The sequence below is a fragment of the Ooceraea biroi genome, chromosome 4 (assembly GCF_003672135.1).
Source record: "Ooceraea biroi isolate clonal line C1 chromosome 4, Obir_v5.4, whole genome shotgun sequence".
NCBI classification, from domain to species: domain Eukaryota; kingdom Metazoa; phylum Arthropoda; class Insecta; order Hymenoptera; family Formicidae; genus Ooceraea; species Ooceraea biroi.
Window position 1 is genome coordinate 6,127,698 of NC_039509.1, and position 12,841 is coordinate 6,140,538.

Sequence of the window (12,841 nt, forward strand, 5' to 3'; positions counted from 1 at the left end):
TATTGATATCGCCCAATATTCTGTAACAATGAACATAAAGCTGATAAATTGCGCTTTAAATATTATCGAGTGTTGAATGAAACAATGAAAATTCGCAAATGAATGTTTTATGGGTTACATACGCAAATTTAATGTCGTATCGCGTAGAGCCTAGCTAACAACGTGAAATGATATTGATCGTACGTAAATAATATGCGTACAAATATGTCGATCACACGTTTGCATTCGTATGCGAACGAAACTGACGTGGACGATCGTACATGTGAAAATGCATAGATGTACGTCAAAAGTTGTATTTTTCGCGCTTATACATAGAATTGACACGTTCACGCTTTTGTCACCGATGTCATTTCATGCAGGCATCAAAAGTGAAACTTTTCGGTTACTTATAAATTCCATTCATACAGAATAGGACATAAAGATTGTCCAGTTACTGCAGACGAAATAAATACTCCTATCTCGTTCAAGATTTCGTTGTAAGCTCTTTCCTTCACGCGCGTTACAGAGACAAGAAATTTCTATACTTGGTGAAAATTTATGTATAATACGTATAAAACCACACGTGCACCTTCTAACGCACTGATCGTATTTAGCCAAATCGAAAGCATCGATCAGGCCGATTCGCGATCCGTGGCTCGTAAAGTGTATAGAGTTCATATATTTCGTTGTCTCGGAAAGAGGGAGAGACAGAAAGAGAGAGGTGCCGGCAAAGGGAGAGCGCTTTTCGTGTTACGACATTCAGCTGCACTCTAAGAAAAATGACCCGTCTCGTAGTTTCTCCCTCTCGTAACGAAAAATCCGTCCCCGGCGATATATCAGATCGCATCGCGTCTAAAACCGATGGTGCAACTTTTGTCCAATAACGCGATACGTAAGCGTCCGTATATACGGCCGGCGAAACCCAGCCGGGGTAGATAGATATATTTGCGCGATACATTGGGAAACCCCAGCCCGCGCTGGCTCTCTATCCTTTCGGCTTCGATCTCTATGCTGGAACAGTCAGTGACATTATTCTTTAGCGAATTGCCGATGCGCGGCTCTTTGTCGTAACCAGAAACGGCGAGAACACTCGTCATTCCGCGCGTGCAAAACATTATATGAAATAAAACCCAAGTATTGTTGCAAAAACAAGAACTTATGACTGAAAATAAAGGGATGAGGAAAAACCATTGATTTAAGGCTGTCCTACGTTACGCAGAAATAATTATGCAATAAAAGTGACACATGAGAATCTGATTTTTATTTACTTGTATTTTTATTAACTTAAACTTAAAGGGAACGTGTGGGGTAAGGATGGTATTACAGGGTGGCAATATCTTCATGACGTACGCGATGGTTACGTGTATGAACGTCACCATGTTAGAAGAAACGGCGACCCTGCGGGACCAGTACATGCGCGGAAAAACCTATAATACGTCGCACACATCAAGCTTTTTTTTCTCTTTTTCTCCTATTGCGTCGTATAACGTTCGGAAGGGAAAATGATATAGGTTAAAAGTACGTGAGCGAAATATTTTACGCGCGTCCCCGCGGCCAGCCGGAAATACGGAGTACCATAGTGAGTTCCTATCCTCGAACGACACCGGCGGACTCTGGCGAAAGCAAAACTTAGGATGGGAAACTATATTGCATTTTTACAGAGTCTTCCGATAGATACACGACCTGTATCCAGAACTTGTTACATGAACAGAGAATTAAGTTTACAGTTCGTTAACGCAGTTGAAAAGAACAGATAGCAGAATCAAATTACAGAAGTACATCATTATTAAATCATTAATTAAACTATCAGAACGACGTATCGTTGTGTAATTGAATTAATTTCACATTTTAAACCAAGAAACCTTCTGTCAATTATCAACGTCTTATCTTTAAATAAATCAACAAATTTTTATCATAATATAAGTAATAATAATGTGACAAAATTTAAAAAATAACAACTACGCGAAATATATTTTTGATAAATAAATTTCAAATAAAGAAACAATGACAGAGGCGAACCTGGGAGCCTTTAAGGAACAAAGCGGGTGCGACGAAAGGATAAAAATGCGTGCCATACTTTTACGACTCTTCGTAATGTGCGGGGCATATGGCAGTGTGGCGGCTGTCGCTCCTTTACAGCATCGGCTTCTACTTCACCCTTCTCCGACTTCGACGTTTCGATATTCCGTCCACGCGCGCCAAGATCACCAGGTGGTAAAAACTTAAATGAGGAACGAGTGCAACGACTTTGGAGACGTTGCGATACTTAAAAATCTTTTTCGCGTAGTCAAACAAAGGATACAAAAATTGAAAAATTTATGGGGAAAAGAAATTAGAATTTTCGTATAATTTTAAAAAATAGATGAAGAAAATATAATATAAAGAAAATGATGAATACAAATTACTATAAAATAATCATCATCTGGAAGAACAAAAGTTTGAGAACATTTTCGCCAGAACGAAGTCTCAGTGTGATTAATTTAATCGCAATAGCTTTACTTTCGTAAATTAACATTCGTAACAAAAATAATTCTTTTTATTTCTATCATTAACAAACTTATCTCCTTTTTTGGAAATACGATTTTTTTTCTATACTTAAATTGCCTCATTGACGAGGTCTTTCATTAAAGAATAGCCCGAGTTAGCAATAGTTTGAAAGTATGGCATAATGATTCGCTTCCTCATACACTGTTTATACCACTCGTATTCCTCCTTCATCGAACCTCTTTGTTGAAGTAACTCCGCAAGACGGCTCGACTGCCGAACAGCTTCCGTGCTCACTTTAATGAGCTTACCTCGAAGGCTTCTGACGTACGTCTCGACGTCAATGCTTTTCCTAACGCCGAGAGCCAGCTCGCGCAGTTCTTCCTCTTCCGAACTCTTGTAATCATTTTCAACTTCGCAGGCTCGACTGGGTCCAGTCGCGCAAAATAGCCGACATTTGTCACCATCACGGAACACCTGGGTGGAAGAAAAGTGCATAATCGAAGAAAACCCAGCCGGCAATATCGCTCATATTACGAGATTTTAAAAATAGAATGGATTTCGCTTAAAGCACTAGCGTGTGTGTAACATTTTGCCTTCAACGTTATGCCCAATTAATAATTTGATACTCTTAGTTAATGGAAAATGCAATTTCGAGTTAAATTTATCGTCAATTCGAGTGAAAGATAATATTTGCGATATGTCGATTATATAAATGATATAAATATTTTCAATGTATTTCTGTTTTCTCTTCATTTTTTTCGAAATGAAATAAACTAATATTTAAAATGTAAGTTTGAATATCATGCATAAAGATACGTTTACATTTGGTATATTAAATGTCTGACTGTGTACAAAATAATGTTTAAAAATTTTAATAAACACAAATAGTAAGGGAGAAAAATTTTAAAAAGTTTCGATATTAAATTTGTCTACTTACAAATATCCAGTAAAGTCCCATGGCTCTCTGCATATCGATCAGAATGTTTCTGTCTGCCTCTTTAATGCCGAAGAAAATGCGCACTCGCAATAACTTCGGCAGCGATAGCTCATTTCGCTTTGTTAAAACTTCGTTCTGCATCTTTTCAGGAACTACCTGATTTCTTTTGCCAAAGGGGAACAGCCAGTTATACGGAGAAGAAGTACTTCGCAATAATTTACTCCTTTGATAATCCATTCGTTTGTCAGATGAAATCTGCGCAAAATTTTGTTGCAAGATATTTATCGGATTTCATTCATTACGTCGAGATAAACGTAAATACATGCTTTGCGACTTGCAGAGAAGAAGACCGAGAATGATTTAAAATGAATATTTAAATCGTTATAAAATTGACGTAATTTTTTTTTATACAATCATAGGACAGACAAGTGTACAATTTAAGCGCAAGTATTTTATAATTATTAATGAACTATTAATAATTATAAAATACAAACGCGCTCTATATCGTCACGATTATCTAACCCGGTACTGATAGGATAGTTCCTTTGATCTCAACTTCGGTTCCACCGGCACAAATGTAATCAAGCGACGAAGTTCCGGTCGACGTGAAATTGGATACTGGATCATACTCGTCTCGTCACCGAAGACGGCTGCCACCTCTTGTTCGCGTCTAACCGATCGATGAAGGTATTCGCGAGCTGTCAGATCGCGATTCATCGCGAAAATTCTGTATTGACTCCTCGCAGGAAACTTGAGCATTTTGCAATATCGTTCGTGTTTGCGATGGATTCTCGCCTGTGACTTGGCACGCTGTTCTTCGCTGTTTCTTCTTTCTCCGTTGTGTTCGGGAACATCGTCGTCGTCATCGTTACGCTCGTGTCCTCCTTCTACACATAGATCAGTTTCAAGATGAAAACTCGTGGAACCGTCACTTTTGACCTCGAGCGCGTTTCCGAAGATGTCGGTGGTGGTGAGAATCGTTCGCGAACTGGTTTGGACGAAGTCCCAAAACTTGAGAGTCGTCGACGACTTTCCGCCGCAGGTAGCGCACATCTCCGTGAGCAGCACGCGATCATCACGGGTCTAACGACGCCCTGGTATTAGTTCAGCAGGGAAAAAGAAACGATAGCGGTCGATAGTGCGCGTTTTTACGGAAAAACCACGGTGGTCGGACTTTAATTTCCACAGTAAAATTCTAGAGCTTTCTGCAAACCGGTGCTGACAATGGCGCATGAAAACTTCGATATTACGCACCGAGAATTTCATCATTGATATTACAGCTATTATTATCGCGCACGTGTTCCTGAGGCGCGACGTTGATTACCTTCAGATTAAGTTCGTCCTCTATTGAAACTTCATAATGACCTCTTCCCGATACGCTGACGTGAAGATCGTCGGGCATTGATAAAGTATACCCAACTGCTGACTGATCGTAGGATACGATGGCATAGTCTTTATGTTCCACGCGGAAAGTCAACAAGACCGAGACAAAGCCGTCTACGAGCGAGAACCTTTTCAGCTTCTCTTGCCAGTCGATATACGTAACGGGTGAATTCTTCATGGGAGAATTCACCATCGGAAGATGAAAGAATTGTATTACCGTTGTATTCCTTTGTCTCCTTTGTCATGAATCCAAAATATCGTTGCAACTCGTCCTGTGACCACTCGCATGTTATTGATTCTTTTTCTATCACATAATTCGTGATGATACGTGTACCGTCTGAAAAAGGAATAATGACAAAATTAATGATAGATCGCATCGAATAATATATTTTTCAACATATTAATTATATGCACCGGAAAAGGTAACGATCAACTCTCCGTTTGAACGGAGCAGCGTATCAGTGCCATCGGCACGACGTGTGAACATCTCCCCGACTTCGTAGTCCGATATCGTCCTGACGAGCAATCGATCGTGTTCACTTACGAGCAAATCGTTCAACATCTCGTAGTGTCGACCGTCGTAATTCACCACCGAGTATCGTAACACTTTCCCCGTAACAAACATCTCCATTATCAGTGGATCGCCTCTGTTGCTCTAATACAAAGTATTTGGAGGTAATCCGCATAAGTGTTAAATATATTTTGTTATTAATAATAAGCAGTAAATATTTTTCTCTTTGTAATCAATCTCATAACCATTATAATTAATAAAATCAAGGCACTCATTATAATTAATAACTGAAATTCTGCGGAATAAAAATTTTACGGTCATCTTCGAGGCGCAAAGATAAAAGAAAAGAAAAGAAAAACAGTGCGACCGAAGTGAAAACTATCGTCAAAACCTCAATTATCGGAATCGTTTGAGTGAGTTTTGCGTTCCAATTGGGACGAAACTTAACGATCACACGCTCGCTCCCTGACAGTACGTGCTGTTTCGTCGGTTGAATGTCCACGATCGATCCGTCGAAATGCGACTCCGTGGAACCTATGACTTTTTCCCCGTGCTCGGCCATCCCTGATTGCCTCGAGCCGTTTCTCCTAAGTTCTGCCACGGAGGAATCTCAATTCAACCGAAAAATTCCGTTTACCCTGACAGTTGACCCACGTTCTCGTATAAATACCTTTCAGGGTGGTTTCAGCTGTCTGGCGGATGAATTCATCGTGCGATCGCGGCTCGTCGAAATCCATGCACGTCACGATGACGCCATTCGGACGGAGGATGACGACAGTATTGTCGTCCAGATACTTTAGGACGGTTCCGTTTCTGAGAAAGTTCCGGCAGACTTCACGAGCTGCACCTGCGCGCCCGGGACATTTCGGGACGTACGATTGCCGAATGCAAAATGGATTTTTGGTGCTGTCCCCGATAGTCGGTTCTATCAATAACCCCGAAGGCCATGAAGCACGGAAGTCGAAAGCCAAATTTTGCCGCTGGCAATCGAACGAGTTCTGAACTGCGGCTAACGCGAAGGAAAAAAAAAGCATTCAGCTGACGGAGACATCTCTTTTCCCCGTGAAAACTACCTCTGCCGTCACCGGTTATTCTCCGATCATCTCTCTAATCATTACTCGATAAATAATGGAGCATTGAGCGAGCGTGATTGCAATTAGCGTTTCTGGAACGCGTATCGATTACCTAGCTCTTGCACGTTTCGACAGAAACTCAGCACGGCTCCTCTTTTCGTAGTTAAGTGAAATGTGTCCGGCGACTGATGGTGACCAACTCTGCTAGACAATCGTAAAGTGCAGCACTGTAAAGTAACAGCGACGCGCAAACTGAAGTCCCCATGAAGCCAGTCCTCGAGTTCAACTCGCACCGATGTATCGGCCAAAGGAAACTTTTTGCTATGATGAATCACTTGAACACGAAGACGCTCGAGATCGTATCCGAGGACGTCGCGCGATTCCTCCTCCTCGGCACATCCGAACGATAGAATTTGTTTCGCCGGTAAAAAGGACGTATCGACGTCATCTATCTTTGGGTCCGATTTTTTCTCGGTCATCGACGTTTTTCCGTTTGTGAGCGCGCCATCCGACGATTCGCTCTCGCTGTTTGGCGCCTCATTTCGTTTCTGCCTTGTCACTTTTCTACCCCCGATCCCTGTTATCGTTCCTTCTCCCCGTGTTTCCGAAATTTTCTTTCGCGCGTCACGATCCGGACTCTCCTTTAAGTAGCGCGCTTTCAGAGAATCCGGAAGCATGAAGCACTCGTCCTCGAATATAATCGTCTCCTCTTTCATCTCGATGGATTTCTTCGTAAATCTTCCTGTCAGATCCGTCGCGCGCGATCGACGCGTCTCCCGCCCTCGCCGCTTAATCCAATTCTCTTCCTCTCCCACGATGTATTTGCAGAATTCCCAAAGTCCTACGGGTGTGCGTATGCTTGACAGACGTCTTCTCTCGGATGTGGTGCCCACCTCGATGTTGTTGCTAAAGTAAAGCAGCATCGAATCCGTTGGTTCAAAGTACCGAGCCGCAAAACGATCGAAACTTTGGAAACACTCGTGGACGACCTGAAGAAAAACTCGACCCGAGAGTAACTCGACGTCCTCGTATTCGTCGAGACTCGGTCTCTCGTAACTTCTCGTTCTCCAGACATTCTTGAACAAATATCCCGGAAGCAGGGTTTCCTTGGTGTCCGTTAACGCGAATAAGAGCGGACAGTCTGTGAACGCGACTACCGGCTTGTCGTAATCGATCTCGGTGTCGCTCTTAAAACGACGTAGACGACTGAACATCGTGGACGACGATTCTGTCACGAGATCTGGCGCGCTCTGCGTTCTCCGTATCGTCGATCCCGTACATTTCAGTTCTGTCAATTTGCCTGTCAACAACTGTGCTTTTATCTCACGGCTATTAGGAAAGATCCATTTTTCAAACATCAGGAGGTGCAAGTAAGCAACCGCTTCCTCGTAACCGACCGTATGTCTTCCATTAAGCAGACGAACGATATTATTTATGTGACACATATATGCTTCGCTTTTGGATTTCGTCGGTATTTTGTGATTCCGCCAAATATTAATTATTCTTCGATCTCGCAGGACACGCAGAACTCCATCGTCCAGATTAATCGATCCGGAAAGACTAGTGATCATGGCTAGAACGTCCGCATATGGTACAACTTCAAGATAAGCAGGCTGTGATGAGCGACTAATGCTAATATATTCATCAGAAAGCTCGTACTTGCGGTCAAGCAGTATGAGTTTGTCTCGCACGATGGACACGGGAATACGCTCAGCAATCGTTGACGAGTTCACGTGGCGCGTATCGCTGAATCTTGTATCATCAGGAGTGCACTTACTGGGAAATCCTGCCAGATTAGACTCAACTTGCAGCAACATCGCGGACAGTATCAACGGAGCATTGATGTATTCGTTAGGTATATCTTTTAATGCGTCCTCATAAATTTTAGTATCCATTTTCTCGTCTTTATCAGCAATCCTTTTCTCCAGTTTCATGCATCCGAGATACTCCGCGTGTTGTCGGCGAAGATCGTTCAAATGACGCAAGATAAGGAGTGCTTTATCATACATATCCCGCTTCAGAGACTCTTTCTCGGTGATATTGGACGTTTCTGGCAAGCTCGGTAGATAGAAGGTAAGAACGGCTATATCAGAATATGCCGGATACGCTGATAGATTGGCGAATCGTTGGTGCGTGACTGTCCAAAATTTCAACAGCGCGTTTTTACCCTCGATATGGTAATCTTGAGGAAAGCGCGATCCGTCTTCAAGTGTCGAGTCTTTCTCTCCCGTGTCGCAATACATGATGTATCGTTCTGGGCCAGAAGTTCTAACTTCTAATATGCAACTCAGAGGGACTCCGACGTGCAATAGTTCTGCTGGTAAATCGGGATCACGAAACCCACTAAGTACAACGTACAGATTTGGTTCGTCTAAAGGTACAGCATCCCCGTGCAAAGGAGCGCTCGCTTTGCCAGTGAGCGCGTACTCGCTCTCGCTGTCAGCTTTTCGATGTGAGATTCCGCTTCCCGTGGAAACTGAATAATGAAATTAATATCGTTATACAAACTTCTAAAATTCCCAGAAACGTATGATAAAAAATTAACGTTCAGTTAACCGAGAAAATTTAATAGAATTTCTTTATTACTTTCACAAAATGTAACGGATATCGATTATTTATTTATCAAACAGAGGACAGTGAAATATACTTATCACTATTATATAGTTGCGTCATATCGCTAAAGGCTCGTCGTTACTTTCCTCGAAAGGAAAATGATTAATATATGTCGTTTACTTGCACCGTCGATATTTCGGGGTGCTCGATCTTCAATTCCGTGGCCCAGATCCGCCTTAAGTCTCCCGATGTGCTCGATTTTCGTGCGATAAATCAGATACTTGATGATCCGTGCCACGAGCCAGGTAGACAGATGGCCATTGTTTTCGTCCAGAACCATACTCGCGTAATGACAGATACCCTCGATGGCGGAACATTTCTCCGGATCTTGTTTCGACAACGTTTTTATCGTATCTACCGCTTTTTGATAACTGAGGGAATAAATACGCGTCTGCTCGGCTTCTTCGACGGACTCGTGGAAGAGCGAGATGTAACAGCTGTGCTCGGCAATCGTCTCCATCATCATCGCCGCTATGCAATGCCAATGATCGTCGTTGATGAACATGGAATCCAATGCGGCGCTCCAATCATCCTTGTCACGTATCTTTTTCTTCCTATTAACAGCGTTAGATCGTCTAGACTTGTTTTTCATGTGTTCTAAATTCTAACCAATATCTAATAGCACTTAAGCACGCGGTTTATTAATCACATCTGAACGTATCGTCAAACAAACGAGCACGTGAGATAGCGCCATCCAATTTTCACTGACGCTCATCGCGTCGCGTGATGATAAATTAGATGAGGAGCATAAATAATTAATATCGTTGTAGTAAACACGTAAAAATTACACGACTAATTCAAACTGATTAATTCGCGGTGCCCGCAGCGCGATCGCGAAACGCGGACCAACGTGGCAGCAACGTGTCGAGCAAAATAGAAATTTTGCGAATAAAATTCTGCGATATAAAAGTGCGCAAGTGTATACAGACGCGTTATAGCGGCACATGGCCGGGTACACGTTGCAAAGAGTGATCGGTCCTTTTTCTCGTGCGACGGGACGAGAGTAAATCGAGCATTTCACACCGGGACACGGGACACCGGTAATGGAAAACGTATTACCGGAGTCGTAAGTTTCGTCAGTAGGGACACAAGCGCCCGACATTATAACGCGGATGTGCAGGCTGTACTTAACGACGAAACTCCGTGGAAACTGTAATTTTCGTGCAAGGGGACGAAAAAGTAGTCGATGCCGCGCGCGGGTAGGGCCGTGGCGCGGAACGCGCGTCACGCCACGTGTAAAATACGAGCGCGGTCGAAAAAGTTAAACAAATGGCCTAAACGTATGTACATACGTAATACGGAAGTTACGCAGTTGCCGTTTCCGCGTGTGTATCGCAAATGCGCTCGCGAAGTACACGTGACGCGCTGATGATTACTCGGATCGTCGAAATAATCGAATCACGTAACGCGATAAACGCAGATACAAATATAATCTATTATTATTGTTTATTATCGAAATATTCCATCCACTCAGTTATTCGAAGAACGAAAAATCAACGATAAACTTTTCATCTGCATTTTCTGCCAAATTGTTCGTTAACGATATCCATTCTTCTCTCTTCTCTCTTTCTCTCTCGCTCTCTCGTTTTGCAAACGACGATCTCAAGTTAAGTAAAATAAGGACCTCAGCTCGTTTTTTTTAGTTATGAACGCGAAACTTCAATACTATTCGATATTGAATACTCATCAGCAAATTCGAACTTACAAAAACTATTTTTATACGCTGGATCACATCTATAAGTTCGATTTCATTGTCGTTCTGTTAAATTCATTACGTTTGCAGGGAAGCTTCGGTCAGGAACGGTATGCGCAATATGTGAGGAGCACGGGAGCTTTAATTAAATTTGATAATGGAAAAGTTTATTGAGTCGCAGAGAGACTGACAGAACTGGGACGGAGGGGAAGGCATGCGCTAATTGGCCAACAGTTTTGCATCCGACTAGCATGCAGTGTCATAACAAAAAGCGCTAATACCATCCGTCCCATTATATTTCAAAACGGTGCGCGCATGCGTTTCGCCACTGGTAAGCGAGAGGTTTGATTTTAATTAAATCATAATGTTGTTTTGTGCCGAGTGCACGCTCGCACAGCTCTGTTCATGGCCACGCGCGACTCGAGGACCCTTCTCTTCATTTCTCGTGCGCGCGTCTAAAGCGCCGTTGCGAAAGCACGTCGTTATCTCAGTTTAGTTCCGACGTACTGTTTTCGGAGAGGCGCTGAAACAACGGGCCACATCGCGATAATGACCGAGATACCCGGGTACCATTCACCGCATTCAGTCCCGTTAATAAACAAATCTTTATTACGCGTTCGCATAACGGGAAAGATATAATTACGTCACTTTACAGAACAAGAGAGATAAATGTAAACTTACGTAAGATAGTGAATATTAATTGAATTCAACCTCGTGTAAAATACACGAGGGCAATATTTTATCGCTTTACATACCGTGCTTCTTAAATACGTTTGGTGACGTAAAAGATATTCTGCTAATAATTCCAGCGTTTTTTATTGTACATTTTATTGCGCGATTTTATTGCGGAGAAAACTGAAATTAACTAAAAATTTTAATAAAACTGATTTTTAAGCCAAACTGAAGTGATTTATCAAGCAAAGTAAAGATTTATGCTATATCGATTGTTTCATTTCAATTTCAAAGAAAACTTACAAAATCGGCAAGAACTTATGCACTATATATATATATATAGCTTATTATAATCATCTTCTTTGCAAGAACTTTGTGTATCTCCTTTTGTGCTGTTGCCGGAAGACACGTATTCTCGCCGTGCGAATGCAGTTCTGACAATTGAGATGCAAAAGAGAAGGCGAAATACTTTCTTTGCAGAAGAAGCATCAAAGTAGCCAGGAAACTTTTCTAGTCAAGTTACGGAGAGAAATATATCTACGTGTATTGGACTGCGAACAAACTTTGCGCGCTACAGCTACTTTGAAAATATTACGTTGACAGTGGATACTTGAAAGCATTTTTGATATTAATTTACGTATCATCAAATTACTTGCATACCAGCGTATCCCTGCTTGTTCATCGCACGTAATATTTAACAAATTGCGGTGCCGCGATTTTGATACTCTTTAGCTTTTATCATGTTATATCAATATTACTAATAGCTATGAAATAACTCGTCTATGTATTAGCATTGAAAACCAATATCATTATAATATTACGCCCGCTCGTCTTTGTGTCAAATAAATCGATTCAAAGTACTAATTTAATATCATTATGTTATTAAATGATATAATTAAATAATATGCAATTGATGTAACGCATTACACTGATACGGTTTGACACGCAAATGTGTATGTTATCAAAGACTAATGCATTATAATATTCACCTGTTTTAATATTATGTCGATAATTACTTGTTTAGTTTGTCGATGGTCGGATTAATAAGATTAATAACATTGTCACCGAAGCAATTAAAGTGTTAACGACTATCGTGCAACGTTATATCTATATACTTATGTATATTCCCAGTTTGTTGTACATATATCTTCATGTACATATATCTTTGGAGCCAACATCGACAGACCGCAACTGTTCTGATTTCTGCTGCTGCTGCTGCTGTTGTCAAAATTCCTGCTCCGTGGTCGTCATACGGTCAATCAGTGGCTTCAGCTCGCTTGCAATGGTTGGTGAACTCTCAAGAGTATAAACTGAACTTGTTCAAAGGCAGATCGAAAGACTGTTTCGTGCACTGGCAAGCGCAGAGTCAAACATATTCAAAATTATTAGAATGCTAAACCTGAACAATTACTAATACAATGAGTAAAGTAATATGCTATTACCTTATAACTACGCAATATTGAGATCAAATAAAAATGTTCAGAGCAAATTAT

At 41.6% G+C, this 12,841-nt stretch overlaps 2 protein-coding genes across 2 annotated transcripts; both read right to left on the bottom strand.

The window, feature by feature from the left end:
* Positions 1 to 2,424: 2,424 nt before the first annotated feature.
* On the bottom strand, positions 2,425 to 5,501 carry LOC109611173. The gene is made up of 3 exons (XM_020032701.2): positions 4,728 to 5,501; positions 3,404 to 3,658; positions 2,425 to 2,940 (listed from the first exon to the last, which is right to left on the bottom strand). The coding sequence occupies exons 1-3, from the start codon at positions 4,977 to 4,979 to the stop codon at positions 2,575 to 2,577; spliced, it is 873 nt and encodes a 290-aa protein (XP_019888260.2). The 5' UTR covers positions 4,980 to 5,501; the 3' UTR covers positions 2,425 to 2,574.
* A 952-nt stretch (positions 5,502 to 6,453) lies between these two features.
* Positions 6,454 to 9,575, bottom strand: LOC105282596. The gene is made up of 2 exons (XM_026968916.1): positions 9,104 to 9,575; positions 6,454 to 8,846 (listed from the first exon to the last, which is right to left on the bottom strand). Exons 1-2 carry the CDS (start codon positions 9,573 to 9,575, stop codon positions 6,454 to 6,456), a joined length of 2,865 nt encoding a protein of 954 aa, XP_026824717.1.
* Between the last annotated feature and the right edge of the window lie 3,266 nt (positions 9,576 to 12,841).

Coding starts and splice junctions, on each gene's coding strand:
- LOC109611173 (XM_020032701.2), bottom strand. CDS start 4,979: ATGGTGAATTCTCCCATGAAGAATTCACCCGTTACGTATATCGACTGG. Junction 3,659..4,727: donor AGGACGAACTTAATCTGAAG/GTAATCAACGTC, acceptor AATTTTGCGCAG/ATTTCATCTGACAAACGAAT. Junction 2,941..3,403: donor TGGGACTTTACTGGATATTT/GTAAGTAGACAA, acceptor TCTTCCACCCAG/GTGTTCCGTGATGGTGACAA.
- LOC105282596 (XM_026968916.1), bottom strand. CDS start 9,575: ATGAAAAACAAGTCTAGACGATCTAACGCTGTTAATAGGAAGAAAAAG. Junction 8,847..9,103: donor CCGAAATATCGACGGTGCAA/GTAAACGACATA, acceptor TTCATTATTCAG/TTTCCACGGGAAGCGGAATC.